Below are 15,952 nucleotides of genomic sequence, written 5' to 3' on the forward strand. Positions count from 1 at the left end.
TCACAGAGGTTAAAACTGAAACTGAGGAGGTAAAAGGTTAAGGCCCCATTCAGAGCGACAGAGTATGAACCAAGCGTTGAGAATGAGATACTTTCTGGGTATAAAGACAAAAGCAAAGATTTTTGTGAGAACTAGGACAGAAACCCGAGCTGAAGTGTTGAGGTGGGGCTAGAGAGTGATCAGTGTCTTTAAATGGTGCCTTCAGCTGCCTCTGTTCATCATACTGTTATATACAAAAGAAACACAAAACCAACTGTTTTAATTTATTGTTTAATGTTAATGCCATGCTGTGTTTCAATAAGAACGTTACAGATTCCCTGTCTGTGGCTCCAGTCAGATATCCAGTAGTACAAATCAGCTCCAAGTTACATATAATGAAGCAAAAAAAAAAACAAAAAAAAAAACAAAAAAAAAAGAGAGAGCAATAAATGAAACAGAGCAAGAAAAGAAAATCTGATTCTAGAGGAGCTTCAATAAAAGCAGGGGAGAAGCAGCAGAAGCTAACGTGTTGCCTCGTGTCTGTGCTGCCCATGATCTCAGCGCTCTGGGCAGAGAGCCGGGTCACACAGACACTTTCACACAGGTGAGAAATCTCCCAATGTTTGTAAAGAACCAAACCAGCTAGAAATAAGTTAGTGTTTAGAGATTTAGCATGTGTGGACAATTACAGTATTTCAGCACTAAACACAGTCCAGGAACAGCTACAAAACACAAGACTAACTGTAGTGTAAAACATTAAGCACTTCTTTGCCCCACGTGGATATCACACATTCTGCCAAATTCCTTGGAAAAAAAAAAAGACTGTCCTAACCCAACAAAAAGGGCGTCTGGACTTCTCCAATCCACCCGTAAAAAGGTCAGATAATCTGCTCGACATGTCACTAAAAACAGAGATAAAATAGCTCCTATAACTAGTATTCAACATTATTAGTAATAAAAGTTAATTTCTGTAATTACATTAAGAAAAAAAATCTCAATACATCCAGCAACTGATAAAAATATGGAAGAAAAAGCAAAAACAAAACAAACAAAAAAAATACAATAATGAAAACAAAGAACATTTTGCAGAACTGCTTGTACCAGGACAAAAATCAGCAAACAGGGACCTCTTTCTTTCTCTTTCTAGCGTTGGACTTCCTTTAATTAAGTGGTATTTAATCAAATGGTATCAGGACTAATACAAAAATAAGAGAAAAATAAACTCATCAACTCCGTGGCCCTGCTGGGTCAGGGAGCTCCAGAGGTGAGGAAAAGGAAAAAGGAGGGGGAGGCGGCGGAAAAGGAAGGTGGGAGGGAGGAGGAGGATGAGGAAGACAAAGGCAGAGGGAGTGAGGAGTGTGAGGAGGTGAAGGGCCGAGGGGAATCAAGTTGTTGGCTGTTGGTGGCATAGTCTCACTGGGCCTCGTCCTCAACGTCTTGCAGTGTCTCTTTGTTCTGTTCTTCACCTAGGGGACAGAAAACACATCGTTAGTGTTGCTCTGAGACAAAACATCCACGGGTAACAAAAAGATGCAGGCAGGTTTTACAATTTGTGTGCAAGCGCCTCAACCTGGACAAGAAGGTGAAATGATAGTGTGTGGTTTAATTTTGATGACCAGGGAATTAAAAAAGGAATTTCAGGGAGAAGACTACAAGAAAATTGACGCAGACAATGACATTTATTAAGCTGTGGAAACGACTGAGCCACCTTGTGTTTGGGAGGTATAACTACAAAAAATTTATCAACTGTACATTTCTAAACTACCTCGGTCAACTGGGTTTACCATTTCTGGACAGAAAACATTAGAGATCCTATTGAAGATGTCCTAATCCAATCCCAGGTGTCCAATCAAAGTCCTGATTAAAGCATTTTTGAATGCTCAGCACTAGATGGTGCTTTTGTTTCAGCCACACCCAAAGAGAGTTACATGGCTGAAAAATAATAAAAAAAATAAAAAAAATCACATCCTACCTTTGTGTTGCAAACTGTGTTCTGGGCCTGGAGCATTATTTTGGTGCCCAAACAAATCTTGATTTTCCCTAAAGATCTCCATAGGGAAAATGCTTTTTACCCTTCCTGTTTATCTGCGTCACCTGACCTGTTTGGTTCTGTGTGCTCTGACCAGACAGATTTTAGTGGAGGAGAAAGCTTTACAGAAAGCGACAGAAGCACAAGTCTTTCAATTTTACAACAATCAAAGCAAAGTGCCAACAAAGCAGGAAAACTAGTCTCATCTGCATGCTCAGATTGGAACTGCAGTGAAATGTCAAATTATCAACAAGTCATATTAAAACATTATTAACATGCTAATGTTAGCCTAGCATGTCAGAAATCTGCTGTGCATTAAAAATCTTTAATTTTATCTGTTGGCAAGAAATTCATTGCTGTCCAGATAAACGGACATTGTAGCATCTGGAATATTATTGAAGAGTACGCCGTATTATTTTAGTCCCTTTAGCCCCTTAGCTAGTACCTACATTGCTGCACTTGGTTTTTAGTATTTACTTGACCGAGTCAAACTAAAAATGCAGCATTGGAATACTGACTGTCATTGATTGGCTGTGAGACGTAGTTACAAGAATCAAACCTGGCAACAGGAAGTGAGCGAACCCTGAGCTTAAAAGAAATTGGCAACAATGAAATCAACATCGTGATCCAAAGACGAGATTCAGACATTTTTGATGGCTTATGTGAAACTACAAAGGGAATTAGATGATGGCTTGTCTCATCTAATCACATCACTTGTCAGGTTGTTTAGCTTTGACGACTCCATATCGGCAAATGCCAAGTCATAAAATAAATCAATACCAGGGACAAAAACATCCTGATGGGCCATCGCCTTTATGTATTGCAAAGAAAGTTTGTATGTTCAACCAAATGCATTATACTTTATCATTGTTTTAAATTTCAATAGTACTGTAGAAGTATTCTAACTAACGAATAGTGCTACTTTGTAAGATGCTGGGCAGTTTAACCTTAATCTTAGACTATTTTCAGGAGCTAAAAGAAGATGCAGAATTTTGTTTTAGGGATGCTGTCTAAAAAGGACACAAAACTAAAAAAGGCAGATAAGACTTAAAGTTAAAAATATTTAATGACAAAAAAAACTTCTGCAAGTTGACTCTAAATACCAAGTAATTCAGTTCAATAAAGAACAACAAAACATTTTTTTTACAGTTAAACACTTTCTGCAAGCAACAGGATAGTGTCTGAGTGGTGATACTATTCAGGTCCAATATAACAGGGAAGTCTATGATTAAGTGGGAAAATAAACCTATTAAAAAGGGCAATGATGATGGAGTAAATAAAAAAAGAAGTTTTGTTGAAGTTAAAACATTTTGTTTCACTGCGAAATCTCACAAATCTCAATCTAGTTTCAGTCAGCAGGATTTCAAATGGCATTAAAGAATCTCTCACTGGTGCTGCACAACAGATGCAAGACATTACTATTATTGTAATAATATATCAGTAGAAACCATATCAATATTGCAACAACTGCTTGGACCACCATGTTTTGATTAGTTAATCATCTAAGTGCATGAAGTCATAATCTGTGGTCCAATAAAACTTGCCAATGCTTCTTGCTTAGAGTAGCAGAATATGTTTAACAGGATAATTATACCATTAGAAACTTTTTTGCCATGTTGCTTTAGCTTCACAGTACATGTGGGAACGTACAGTAGAAGCAGCATCACATGATGATAAGAGCAAACCAATAAACCTTTAAATATAAATATATAAAACAATGAACGACTGGATCAGAACTACACTAATGCATTTCTCTGAATGTGGTGGAAAATAGACTAAAACAGCATTTTTAAATGAGCCAGAGTGACACACAGGCAGGTGAGTGGACACAGGTATTAAACTACAAGTGAGTCGGTGCAGAGACGTCACAAAAGGCAGTTGTGCGAGTACAAAAACAGGTAGAGCAGGGTGTGGGTGAGAAACACTTACAAAGTACAGTTAACATGAGAAATGAACAGCTTTGATTCCTTTAGGGCTCTACAGCAGAGGGAATGAGAGAGAGACAAGAGACAAGATGAGCCGTCGGTGAGAAACCCGCTGCGCTCCGTTGGCCTGGCGTCACATCAGAGTCAGAGTGGCACGTCTGACAGCTGATGATGAGTCTAATGAATCTGGCAGCCATATTAGATTTGATTTGTGCTGGAGAGCTTCAAAGTCTAAGTGCAGCTTGATCGGTAATTCTTTTTCCTAATCAATGAAGTACATTTTTATTTCAAAGAACAAACTGAACAGAACAGAGTTTAGATGGTGGACTGGAATTCATTTCAAATGTTATTTAGTAATCCTGAAGGAAAATTAGAAGTAGGAGCTCTCATTATCCATGCTTCTCCTGTGAGTCATTACAGATGGTTATATATGTGAGAAGAATAGTTGTCCTGCAGCCTCTGGCTGAAATAAACTGCAGTTAGAATTAAAGTAATGCCCCTCTACCCCCGATATATTGTGTCAGAAAACAGAAGTAGAGATCAGGATTTGAATCGATGGCAGCTGTCGAGTTAAAGCAGTCTCTGTGTATGGGGACAGCCTCTTTTCTGCAAGACCATGCATTGCCAGAGTAAAAATTTCACCGTTTCACACCTACAGTCACTTTTAATACTCCATATTTACTCAGAAAGGATAAAAGTTTTAATTTAATATGCAGTGGAGTTCTAAAAGGCAGGTCAGGGTGGTTCATTTTGTGTGCTAATGCAATAAAAACAAAAAAGGTTCTAATATAGAAACATGAATGTAATCACACGCTTGTTTTATTTTTATTATTTATATCAAACATTCCCAACATGAAAGCATACCGAAGCACAACACAACCGTTTCTCCACTGATAATTCTAAGAAATTGACACTAATCTTCAATATTTCCAGTACATGAATTAAAAGAAAAGAAAAAAAATATCAGTTAAATTTAATATTTGATAATATAATAAAGGTTTAAAAATACAATTGCCTGATATATTCATTTTAAGAGTTGTGTTTCTCTCCAGCACTGTAATCAGATTCTTCCATAGGAGGGAAACAAGTTTGCTTATTATTGGGGCTGCATAAAATGTTTCAAGTTCATTATTGTAAAATCACTGTAGGCAACGTGAACATTACAACCACAAAAAGGGTTGGCCAATGATGTATGTACAATGCCATCAGGCTCTCCATGTCTGTAATATACCTGGTGGTTAATGCAGCACTAAAGGTTTTATAAGTAGTGATATGGTACGTAGGACTGATACTGCCAAAACTGAGGAAACAAATGTAAATATTGAAATTTAAAAAATGTGGAAAAAAATTGAAAAACCAAATATATTTGTAAATAAATAAATAAATGGTTTATTTCCACATTTGTTTGTACTACTCCTTCGACTATTTTCCCTCAGTAATATTGTAATGAGGTGGGCATTTCCATCACTATTGCTTAGGCTGCTGTCTCTGCGACCCGATCCCGGATAAGCGGAAGATAACGGAACGGATCCCATAACCAAATGTTTTTTCTGATATCATGCAGCCCTAATTTGACATATATATTTTAGTAAAAATGTAGGTTTGCAGAACAGACTGCTACAAGAGATACTTCCTGCTCACATCGATAATGACTGAAGAACCTTTGATTGGAAGAATGTCACACAATTCTGTATGGTTTGGTCAAGTGTTACACAATTTAAACATTTACCTAGATGTATATGAAAGTAAGAAATTCAGAGTTATTTTAAAACATTAAATTGACTTTAAATGTATTTCCATATGATTGTATTAACCAACTATATATAAAAAGGCTATTAATACATAAAGAATGATTGATAGAGTGCAAACAAAAGGAAGCAAAACAAATCTGCCCATTTCTTTGACTCTGTCAAAACTCCTGGCCCAAGACAAAATTTTAAGCTTGAAGCATCAGATGTAAAAAAAAAAAAAGAGCTGGGGAATTGGAGGCTGTGAAGGTACTCATCACATCCACCTGCAAAGCTATCATTAGCTCCAACAGCTGCAGTGAATCGCTACAGTTTGTCATTAGAGGAACTGACTCCTCAGTAAGTATAACAATTAACCAGAGTAACGGCTACTGAAATTTCCCCTGAGTGGTTGCAAAGGAAAGCTCACCAACATCTGCACTTCCTCATCTCTTTTGGTTGCCGTGTTCAACAGACTTTTGAGAAATTCCCTTGTTTTAATTGTGGGAGAATAAAGTCACAACATATTGAATTGACAAAGCAAGAAAACAGGAGATGAGTGAGAACTGACCTGTGCCAGCAGTTGAGAGGCAACAAGACGGTAGACAGAGCGGCTCATCACAGAATCATAAAAGCATGACTGTTAAGCTAAAGAAATGGCCGCGCGAGGTTTACTCACCCTCTCCCTGCATATCTGAAGTCCATAGTGTCAGGTTGTCACGTAACAACTGCATGATAAGTGTGGAGTCCTTGTAGCTTTCTTCACTCAGCGTGTCCAGTTCTGCGATGGCGTCATCGAACGCAGCCTTCGCCAACCTGAGCAAACACCCTCCTGATTAAAACCCTTTATATTCACGTCCGAGGCACATTTCTCATTCTCATAAAGAATAGCATCAGAGGTCATGTTCATGCGTCAGTGTGGTGTGGAAATTGTTTTTTTGTTTTTTTAGAATTTCATTATTCAAATTGGGAATATATATTTTAAACATGTATTTATCCTTAATATTTATGCTGATCCTATTTAAAAATACAGGAAAACATAATGTATTAAAAATCTGATGTCATTTAAACAACATTATTTTCTGGCTCCTGTGCACCATAAATGTGCGAAAGCCAAAAAGCCCACTTATGACATCCTTTAATAAGTGGGATATTGTCTTCCAGTTAAAGACAATATTCAAACTTTAAGCAGATAGTGAGACATGGTGTCATCTTTTTAAGATTACTTTTGCAAACTCTTATCATTGTCTTCAGTGTCTACATGTGTTGAAATCGTTGCTATAGAAACTCTCTGTGTGAATAATTAAAATGAAAAAAAGTAGAATTAAAAAAACAATCAAGTAAAGCGGAATTTGGGACAAAAATAAAATGGATTTCACAGAGTCCTGTAATAAATGCAGCCCAGTCTGTATAATCATTCAATAAACTGTAAAATGATATGAATATTTTTCATGAATGATTTAACTGTGTATTTAACAAATTTGTGTTGAATTTTATTTATTTAGGCACCTAATTAATAATGAAATCCAAATTTTACTGATTTATTTATTGAATTGAAGCACTATTGAACTGAAATAACACAAAAGCCTAAGGATTTTTGGTCAAGTTTCTAGTGCAAATATCTTAATACATTTCAGTAAAGACAAAACTAATTTAGAAGTAACTTTTCTGCAAGATGCATACTTATAACAAGACACTTTTCCAATGTTACAAGTGAAATAATCTATTAAAAAAATCTTCTATATCTGGCACAAAAGTTACTTGTAAGTTAGTTTACTTTTAATTGAAACAAACTAAGATGTGTGCACTAAAAACTAGACCAAAAACACTTGGTACGATTTTGTGTGTTTGCAGAGCAGAACTCCGTTCTTCCTATGGTAGTTTTGTCACAATCTGATTGTGAGTAACAAGCAGCCTGAGGCGTGGTGCTCGACTAAAACATTTCATCCTGAAAACAGCTCTGAAGTGTCAGGCGACTTCCTTCAAACACAAATTCATAGTGAGCTTGTTTAGAAGAGACAGTCACCTGCAGGCGCGGTCGGGCGAATTGAGGATCTCGTAGTAGAAGACGGAGAAGTTGAGAGCAAGGCCGAGGCGGATTGGGTGAGTGGGCGGGAGCTCCAGCATGGCAAGGTCCGTAGCAGTTTTATACGCCACCAGGCTGTTCTCTGCCGCCTCCTTTCTATTGTTCCCAGTGGCGAACTCTGCCAGGTACCTGTGGTAATCCCCCTTCCTACAGATGGGGGGGAAATACTACAATATTACAACAGTTGAAGGCGTTACAAACTACTGACCTGCAGATGAACTACAATATCCAGAAGACAAACTTATGGATAAATAAAACATGTTCTGTTTGTGAAGCATGGAGCAGGTAGTTTCATGGTTTAATGTTAGATTTTAAACACAGCTAAATGGAGAAGACAGGCAAATCCTTCAAACCACAGCAAGGCAATAGTCTCAATATACAATATTTAAAGCAACAGAGCAGATCACCAGGATAAAGTTGGAAACAACTGACAGAGGCTGCAGTGAAAGGCACAAAAGCAACGATGAAGAGATCTGACAACATCAGTGGTTTGTAGTTCATCTGAAAATCTTTTAAAGTGTCATTAGAAAACCTGCAGCGTCAGCAATGAAAACCAAAAACTGCAATCTTGGCTTTTGTGATTACAGAACAGAAGTTTGGCATTTAATACTGTTTTTATTGTTGTAATTTTATGACTTTGTACAGTTGTTACATACAGGAAATGTGTGGACCTTTAATGCATGTTTTATGATTTTAGTCTGCATTATTAACTCTCCTGCTCAGGGACTACAGATGGAAACTAGTTCAAGCTAAATCTGGTGTAAAGCATCTTTTATTAATGTTTTTTGCACATTGTCCACATTAAATAAACTAAATTTGATCAATTTTATACAAGTTGGGTTTGGAGTTAAATATTTCTTTATTTCCATTTATACAACTCACATCCTCTGACCAAGGAGATGCATTGAACGATTGCAATCAAGGCTAAAGTTGTGATTCCTGTTTCATATTTTTTAAGATTAAATCTACACCTGCTGTTCAAATAATCCACAGCCATAAGCTTTAAATTGTTGTATAGCTTTCTACAGTCCAATATGACAAATGAATAAAAAGCCTTATGGGTTCTGCTGTCAGTGAGACGTTCCAATGAAATCCATCACACATCATTACTCTGTTTTCTTTCTGCCTGTTCAGATTTAGCAGAAGGTTTGGCATTAGGCAGCAACTTGCATCGGAAGGCCTTTTGGCTTGTTTAGCTGCTTTCAAATCTTAATGGTGCAATAAAACCAGAGTTAAGAGTTTTTAGCGTTAATGAATATGCTAAAAAGTTTCCTCTGTTACTGGAGCATGGGTCAAAATACTTACAACAACAAACCAAGTGTGCTGTAGTGATAAGAATCTAAAATAGTTTCAAGAAAGCATCTCTTCTCTGCCGTTGTCACAGTTGACATAAGAGCAGCTGAACCAAGTGATCTTTCAGGGCATTTGATGTTTTGGAAAAAAAACTGTCCAGTAGCGCTGATTCAGCAGCTTTTCACATCACGCCTGAATAAGTGCAGCCAAAGTCTATCAGCGAGTGTGAGTTTTGAGTTTTGAACCCAGGTAAGGAGGCTGAATGGTGACATGTGTGTAGCCATGATGGGGGACAACACAAGTCTCACCTGAACAGACATTTTGGTATGCAACGGCGCTGTGGGCCGGATCAGAACACCGTCTGCCATGAAGGCCTGACGGTTTTCATGGCAGACTGAGCTGAAAACCTGGTGGCACATCATGGATTCTAATCACAAACTGCTGGTAGATCATGAAAACAAAACTGAAGTATCAGCCTGTGTGACTGTTATAACCAGTGGTGGGAAGTAACGAAGTGCAAGTACTTCGTTACTGTTCTTAAGTACAATCTTCGTGTATCTGTACTTTACTTAAGTATATTTAATATTGGATACTTTCGACTTTTACATCCAGGGCAGTATCTTTTAGGGATGGTAGGAAACCACCACGGATTGTGGCACAGAGATGGAAGCAAAGCAGAATGAAGAAGAATTTGAATTGATAATGATGCTGGTTAAATTTATTTCAGCTCTAAGTATTTAATATCTAGGTGTTTTTATGGGAATGTGGATTTTTCAGATCAATTTGAGAAGCAATTTTGGTAGGTGCACTTCATTTTATTGTGTCATGCAGCACGGGGTGCTGGTCTTGGTCTTGACTTGGTAATGGTTAGGTGGTCTTGACTAAAACCCTAAAATAAATAAGTGTTTTTTCCTAAGAAGCAAACAAGCCTTTGCTACAACAAAAACAATGATTCCTGTCCTCTCAGTGAGAACCACAAAGTAATAATTCATTAATATGTTACCCAACATTCAGAGTGGAAAGCACGTACATTTTGTTGTAGAAGACCTTAGACTCTCCCATTGCTGCAGAGGGGAGTAGGTGTCTGTCCAGCGCGTCCAGGATGTCACCACAGATCGACTTCAGCTCCTTCTCCACCTTCCAGCAAACACACAAGAAACAGTCACTCACAGAAACTGTTTCAACGACGTTCTTACAAGAAAGTTGATGAGTTGCCAACATTAAGATGACTATAGTTAACTGCAAACATATAGACCTGATCTGGTGGGCCAGTATGCTGGTCAAAGCGCTCTCAGAGCAGAAGAAGATAACAGTTGATCTAAATGCCTTTGCCGAAGTAGACAAAATCAGTAAAGATCGGCTTCACATGTAAAAAAAACAAAAAAAAAAACAACAAAAAACAGCCAATCACCAATTTTCCAAGATTAGAAAAATTAGCACCGATAAATAGAATGGCCGATAAATCGGTGCTTCCCCAAAACAAATGCTAGGTGGTAGAAAAATGGCAAAATATAAAGTACCATCTATGTAGGCCATTGGAGTTCAACCTTTTTGCCATTCGGTCCAAAAATGTAAGGTTGAATGTACTTGAGGGCCACTTTCTTTAATTAAAACTGAAAAGATTTATTTATTAAAACACTTGTTTTTTCAAATAGACAATATATAAAAATAAGGCAATAAAGCACAGAAGTCTAATTTTTGTAAAAAAAAATAAATAAATCGGTGAATCATTGTTGGTCTAAAATATAAAGAGTATTGAACAGCTGCTGTACCAAGTGACAAACAATTTCTAAAATTTTGGGGGCTTACTATACTCATTTTCTTTTTACGTTGAGGTTGAGCAACACTTGCTGGTATCAGCAAATTGTAATCAATGAGTAAATAAACACAGTTTATTAAAAGAAACATACTTTGTCTTGTACCTAAATAAATAAATGTTTAAATTTTATGTGTCTGTAAAAATGTCAAATTAATCAAAAATTCACTCCATTCTCAAAGTGTTGACCGAAGGGCCAAACAAAATCATCCAGAGGAACGCAAATGGCCCCCATGCCACACTTTGGACATCTCTGATCTAGAGCAAGGAGCAAAACGTGATGGTTCTCACTGCAATTCCATGGCTTTAACTAGACCATTATGATGTCTGAGGAATTTCATATCAACAATGGACGGCAACTAACAATTATTTTAGTAACTAATGTGTAAATTATTCTCATGACTAAACAGCTAGAAAATTTTTTTGCACATTAAACTATTTAAGTCTTTTCTATGAAATATTAGAAATGCATTAAAAGATGGAAAAAAACCCAAGTAATTAAATTCCTTTTTTTTTTTAATAGAAAATTTACCATATTTTTCGGAGTATGAGACGATACTTTTTCCCACCCTTTGAACCATGTGGTTTATAGCCCGGTGCAGCTTTTCTGTGGATTTGTCTTCAACCGCCAGGGGGCTCTTAAGCAGAAATCATTGGAAGTCAAAATTGGAAATCAAATAAGAAATGCTAATTTTCATTTGGAACAAGCACATGCTAGCAGCAGGTACAACAGAGAAATTTCTTCAAACTCATACCCCCTCATCATGGAAATGACACGAAGAAAAAGATGCCGCTTTTAAGTGCAGGGCTATCGATCTGGCAGTACAGGAGGGAAATAGAGTGGTTGCACGTAAACTCTGTGGGAATGAGTCCATGGTTCAGCATAGGAGATGCAAGGCTGTGTCCTTTATAGAAGATTTATTATTTATGTTCCTTGTGGAAAACCGAGAATGGCGGAGATACTAGCGGCTTATAGCCTAGTGTGGCTTATATATGTACACTTCCAGTTTTTTTCCAAAAGATTTGTAGGTGTGGCTTATAGTGAAGTGTGTTCTATGGTCCGGAAAATATGGTAATATGTTGTTCCTGAAATGCAATAACATAGCATTCCTTCAGTGAACTTGAACCAGGTGAATATTAAAGAAATGCCACTTGAGGTGTTTTGGGTAAGACATATTGACAGATAAAGATGTTTATATTAATCACTGGTTACTGCTCTAAATGTTTTTTTTTGAGTCTGTATACTCCAATTAATTAACTGATTACTAAATTAGTTGACAAGTATTTCAATAATTGATTCGTCACAATTAATCTAATTAAATCAATAACATTTTTAAAAGTCCTGCTTGAAGCTTTCCTAGACATTTATATAAATGAAACTGGGATCCATAAGCTGCAGTATTATTCCATGAAATGTTTTCTCAAATGGAGTAAAACAGTGACTCTGGAAACGTAGGTGTGCTCATCTCGGCATGCCATTAGATCACTGTCTGCAGTCCGGCTGCCTCTCCCAGTATAATAGCTGCTCTTATTCCACTTCATAAAAGCATGAGAGTGTGCAGGGAGGATCCAGCAGCGATGACTCAGACGCTGTAAGGTCCAGTAGCTGCTCAGCAGCCTGTATCATTCACAGGAGATTGTGATCTCACAATCACCGGGGCAAATCACAGCCGCTCTGACGTGACGCGCACAGGCAAGAAAACGAACCGATGGCTTCCTCCTGCCGTGTTTACCGTTTGCCTGTATTCCCGGATCATCTTCAGCTTCTCTTCGCCACCCTTGTTCTCTTCCCTCTGTTCGATACTGCTGATTATCCTCCAAGATGCTCTCCGAGCCCCGATCACGTTCTTGTAGGCCACCGATAGTAGGTTCCTCTCCTCCACTGTGAGCTCCACATCCATTCCTGCCACCTTCTTCATAGATTCGACCATCTCTGTTAGAAAGAAAAAAACAACAACACTTTACAGAGCTAAAACTTTCACCAACTGTTTATAGCCTTTGGGTTTTAGAAGGATCCTTCATAATAAGTAGCTGATTGACAGGATATCCGCTGTTGGTCACCTATGCTTCATGACAAAGTGGCTTCATCATCATACTGAAAGCAGTTCAGAAAAAAAACATGATTATCATATACAATCGGCTGAACCAAATTATTTAAAAGGGACCAAAGTTGCTATAATGTGACATGTTTGTGACTAAATTAGGTTGAGAGAGTGCGACAGCTCAAGACTTTTAGTAGATAACAGGAAGGGAAAACTTGCTACTTTTTATCCTTTTAGAGCTTTTAGCCTCTGTGATGTTTGAAGTGGGTGAGGGTCTCCGTTTTCCAGGGAATACACATGGATAGTGGTTTTGCTTTGTAGACAAGACTGGACATAGTTGATGCTAACAATGGTATAAAACATGATGAGGCAGGCAGACTAGAAACAAAAACAATCTAAAGATGCCCATCTTATATGTTCACATGTTAGAGAAAACTTGAGTCACCAAGTTGTTGCTCTGCTCTTTGTAGCTATTCAGCATCTTTTACCAAGTATGTGCTTTTATACATTTCTATTTGACCTTTTTTTACACTAATCAGTTTAATAATTGGCTGCCTCGTTTCGCTGTGAGCCATTTATTTTACTATAAAAAGTTACAGTAAAATGACTTTTAATGCTTCACCATTCAGCAACATGTGAATTTAAGATAACTTTTAGGAAAGGCAAAAGTAACTTTCACTACATTCCAGTGAGGTTACAGTTTAGCCACCAAACCATAAATCGCCCCCCACCCCCAACAAGAGGTCTCGGTCCAGATCCTGTGAATGAGTCATGGTGCATTCACTTAACGTTGCTGGGCAACGAGTGACCGGTGGCAAAGAAAGCCGTCCAAAACAGCTTCCCTTTAACGGCCAGTAAGCGGCTATGAAAGCGGAAGGTTTGCACCGGGGTGAAGTAGTCTTTTGCGATCGATCCGCGCAGCTCGCTCGCAGGAAACACCCCACCAAAATGAACAGCTGCGCTCCCACTCCCACTCAACAGGCTTCATGCGACTAATTGTGCATTGTAGCTAGCATCGAGCGAATGTTGGATCAGATGAGACTGTACGAAACATTCAACAGCAGCTCGGTGGTTTTATATCCTGGAGATGCTTATATGGAGCTAACAAGAGGAGCTGAAGCGTTCAGATCCAGGGATAGCGTTGGGCAGGGGAGGCAACCCCCCTGACAGCTCACGCTTCACTGATCCGCCATTTTGTTGTAGCCACATCGCTAATGTTAGCCGGAGTCAACAGCATTCCTACGATATTATTGAAACCAGCGAATTTTGTGACGGTTGGTAGGGATTTAAAGTAACGTTACTCTCGTTTAACAATAATAAATGTGGCATGTCAGTAAATAGCTGGCTAAAAAACGGTGGGAGTAGCAGAGTTAGCTCATCTTTAGCTGCCCCTAGCTATCACTTCAGCTAGTGTTGCTTGGGGGAAAAAAAAAAAAAATCCGAGACGTGAACGCGTCCCACTCCCGGGCGGCCCCTAGACTCTCACTTACCGTCATATCTTTCTGCCTGTTCGGCAAGTTTTGCCTGGTAAACTAGGTCTTCTCTCTCTCCCATTGTTGAAAAAGATGAAAGGATAAGCTGGCAGTTGGCTAATCAAAGTGTCAGATCTCTAACGAGAAGTCACGGTGGTGTGCCAGGTCTGTCCGCGGTTCCTAGAAACCAACTGATCGATGAGGAGTGTTCCGCCCCACCGGCAACGCTGTGTAGGGATAGAAGAAAGATGGCAACCGGTCCCATCCGGGTACTAGGGACACGGACCACCAAAACGTCTTTTTAAGTATGGCAGGCCGTTTTAACACATTATCTATTGCAATACATGTGTAGTAGATAGCAAAGTATGACACCAGCCTTGTAAAGGATATTCCAAAATTAACACAATGAAAATTGACAGGAAATATATTTGTAAAAATACATTCAAATGGAATATATCTAACAGTCTGTGTAAGTGCACATTTCAAAATATATGGCAAAAGTGAGGAAAGTGTCACAATAATCAGTAAATCAAAGTTTCCTGTCTGTGAAAAAGTAATTGCCCCTAAACTAAATAACTTGTGCCAGCCTTGGGAGGAACAGCTACCATCAAACATTTGTGATAATGGGTAATCAGTCTTTTAAATGTCATAGTGGATTATGTCTAACATTAACATTTGTTTGATCATCTGAAATGTTTGAGGAAAAAAAGGAAAGCAGAAAAAAATTTGCAGAAGTTCAATTGTTTTGTATCAGAAATAAACATTTGTAAAGTCATTTGCAACAGTATGAGATTTATTTTTTTTAAATCTGTGTTTAATATAAACCCTGACTGTACTAGTTTTCATCCTGATCAAGGCATTTCAGAAGAATTTGATTTCCTGACTAAAATCAATTTCTGATCCCTGCAGTTAGCATACTGTTACCTATAGTGTTACCAGCATGTCATTGTGCATTTTGTGTGGCAGGTGTTTATTAATCACTCCCGATGTTTAGACAGTTTTCAAAACTGTACTATCAAATTGCTTTTTACCTTTTACACCAACAGCAGCAGTTTTGAGAATATTTTTATTCAACAAATATTTCAAGCTGTTTTGCAAACAAAATTTCTAATTATAGATACAAACTTTTGATTTAATCCCGACTTATGAGCCATTCTCGGTACTTTGAGTTGCTCCTTTTTGCTTCCAAAGGAGCATTAATCTTAGATTAATAACTACACATTAAATGGTAAATATCTGCAAGGACTTCTGGAAATTTTCCATAGCAGTGGAAAATTTGCAAATCACCATCAGATCTTACCTACATTGTTGGTAGACGTTTCTCCTGTCAAACCTTTCAGTTCATGGAAATGTTTGTGGGCAATATTGCCAGGAAGCACACTCCCATAATGAACAATCTATCATAAGGGTTAGATCAGGAAATTTGGAAAGACAGACGCAGTAAAAATGTTTTCTTTTTTTTCCATTATGGTGCTGTAATAGTTGTAAGCCACTACTTCCAGCTGCCACCAATGCTTTTAGAATATCGACCAAACTGCCTTTTCTCCCGCTCCACTTTCCATCAAAATGTTTACATACAGCAC

At 38.0% G+C, this 15,952-nt stretch overlaps 1 protein-coding gene across 2 annotated transcripts; it reads right to left on the bottom strand.

Annotated features, from left to right (window-relative positions):
* Positions 1–254: 254 nt before the first annotated feature.
* On the bottom strand, positions 255–14,673 carry ywhae1 (tyrosine 3-monooxygenase/tryptophan 5-monooxygenase activation protein, epsilon polypeptide 1). Of its 2 annotated transcripts, XM_044118777.1 has the most exons (7): positions 14,388–14,673; positions 12,589–12,788; positions 10,070–10,176; positions 7,687–7,893; positions 6,340–6,476; positions 3,938–3,985; positions 255–1,445 (listed from the first exon to the last, which is right to left on the bottom strand). In XM_044118777.1, exons 1-6 carry the CDS (start codon positions 14,449–14,451, stop codon positions 3,978–3,980), a joined length of 723 nt encoding a protein of 240 aa, XP_043974712.1. In that variant the 5' UTR covers positions 14,452–14,673; the 3' UTR covers positions 255–1,445; positions 3,938–3,977. The 2 variants fall into 2 exon arrangements, with proteins under 2 accessions (XP_043974712.1, XP_043974711.1); XM_044118776.1 differs by lacking the exon at positions 3,938–3,985.
* Between the last annotated feature and the right edge of the window lie 1,279 nt (positions 14,674–15,952).

The sequence above is a fragment of the Gambusia affinis genome, linkage group LG06 (genome assembly GCF_019740435.1).
Source record: "Gambusia affinis linkage group LG06, SWU_Gaff_1.0, whole genome shotgun sequence".
Classification (NCBI taxonomy): Eukaryota; Metazoa; Chordata; class Actinopteri; order Cyprinodontiformes; family Poeciliidae; genus Gambusia; species Gambusia affinis.

What these genes read in the sequence shown, in the direction of transcription:
- ywhae1 (XM_044118776.1), bottom strand. Translation starts at nt 14,451, where the DNA reads ATGGGAGAGAGAGAAGACCTAGTTTACCAGGCAAAACTTGCCGAACAG. An exon ending in TCGCCCGACCGCGCCTGCAG is followed by an intron (nt 6,477 to 7,686) that starts GTGACTGTCTCT and finishes GTGTTTGCTCAG; the next exon opens with GTTGGCGAAGGCTGCGTTCG. An exon ending in TTCAGATATGCAGGGAGAGG is followed by an intron (nt 1,446 to 6,339) that starts GTGAGTAAACCT and finishes TCTGTCCCCTAG; the next exon opens with GTGAAGAACAGAACAAAGAG.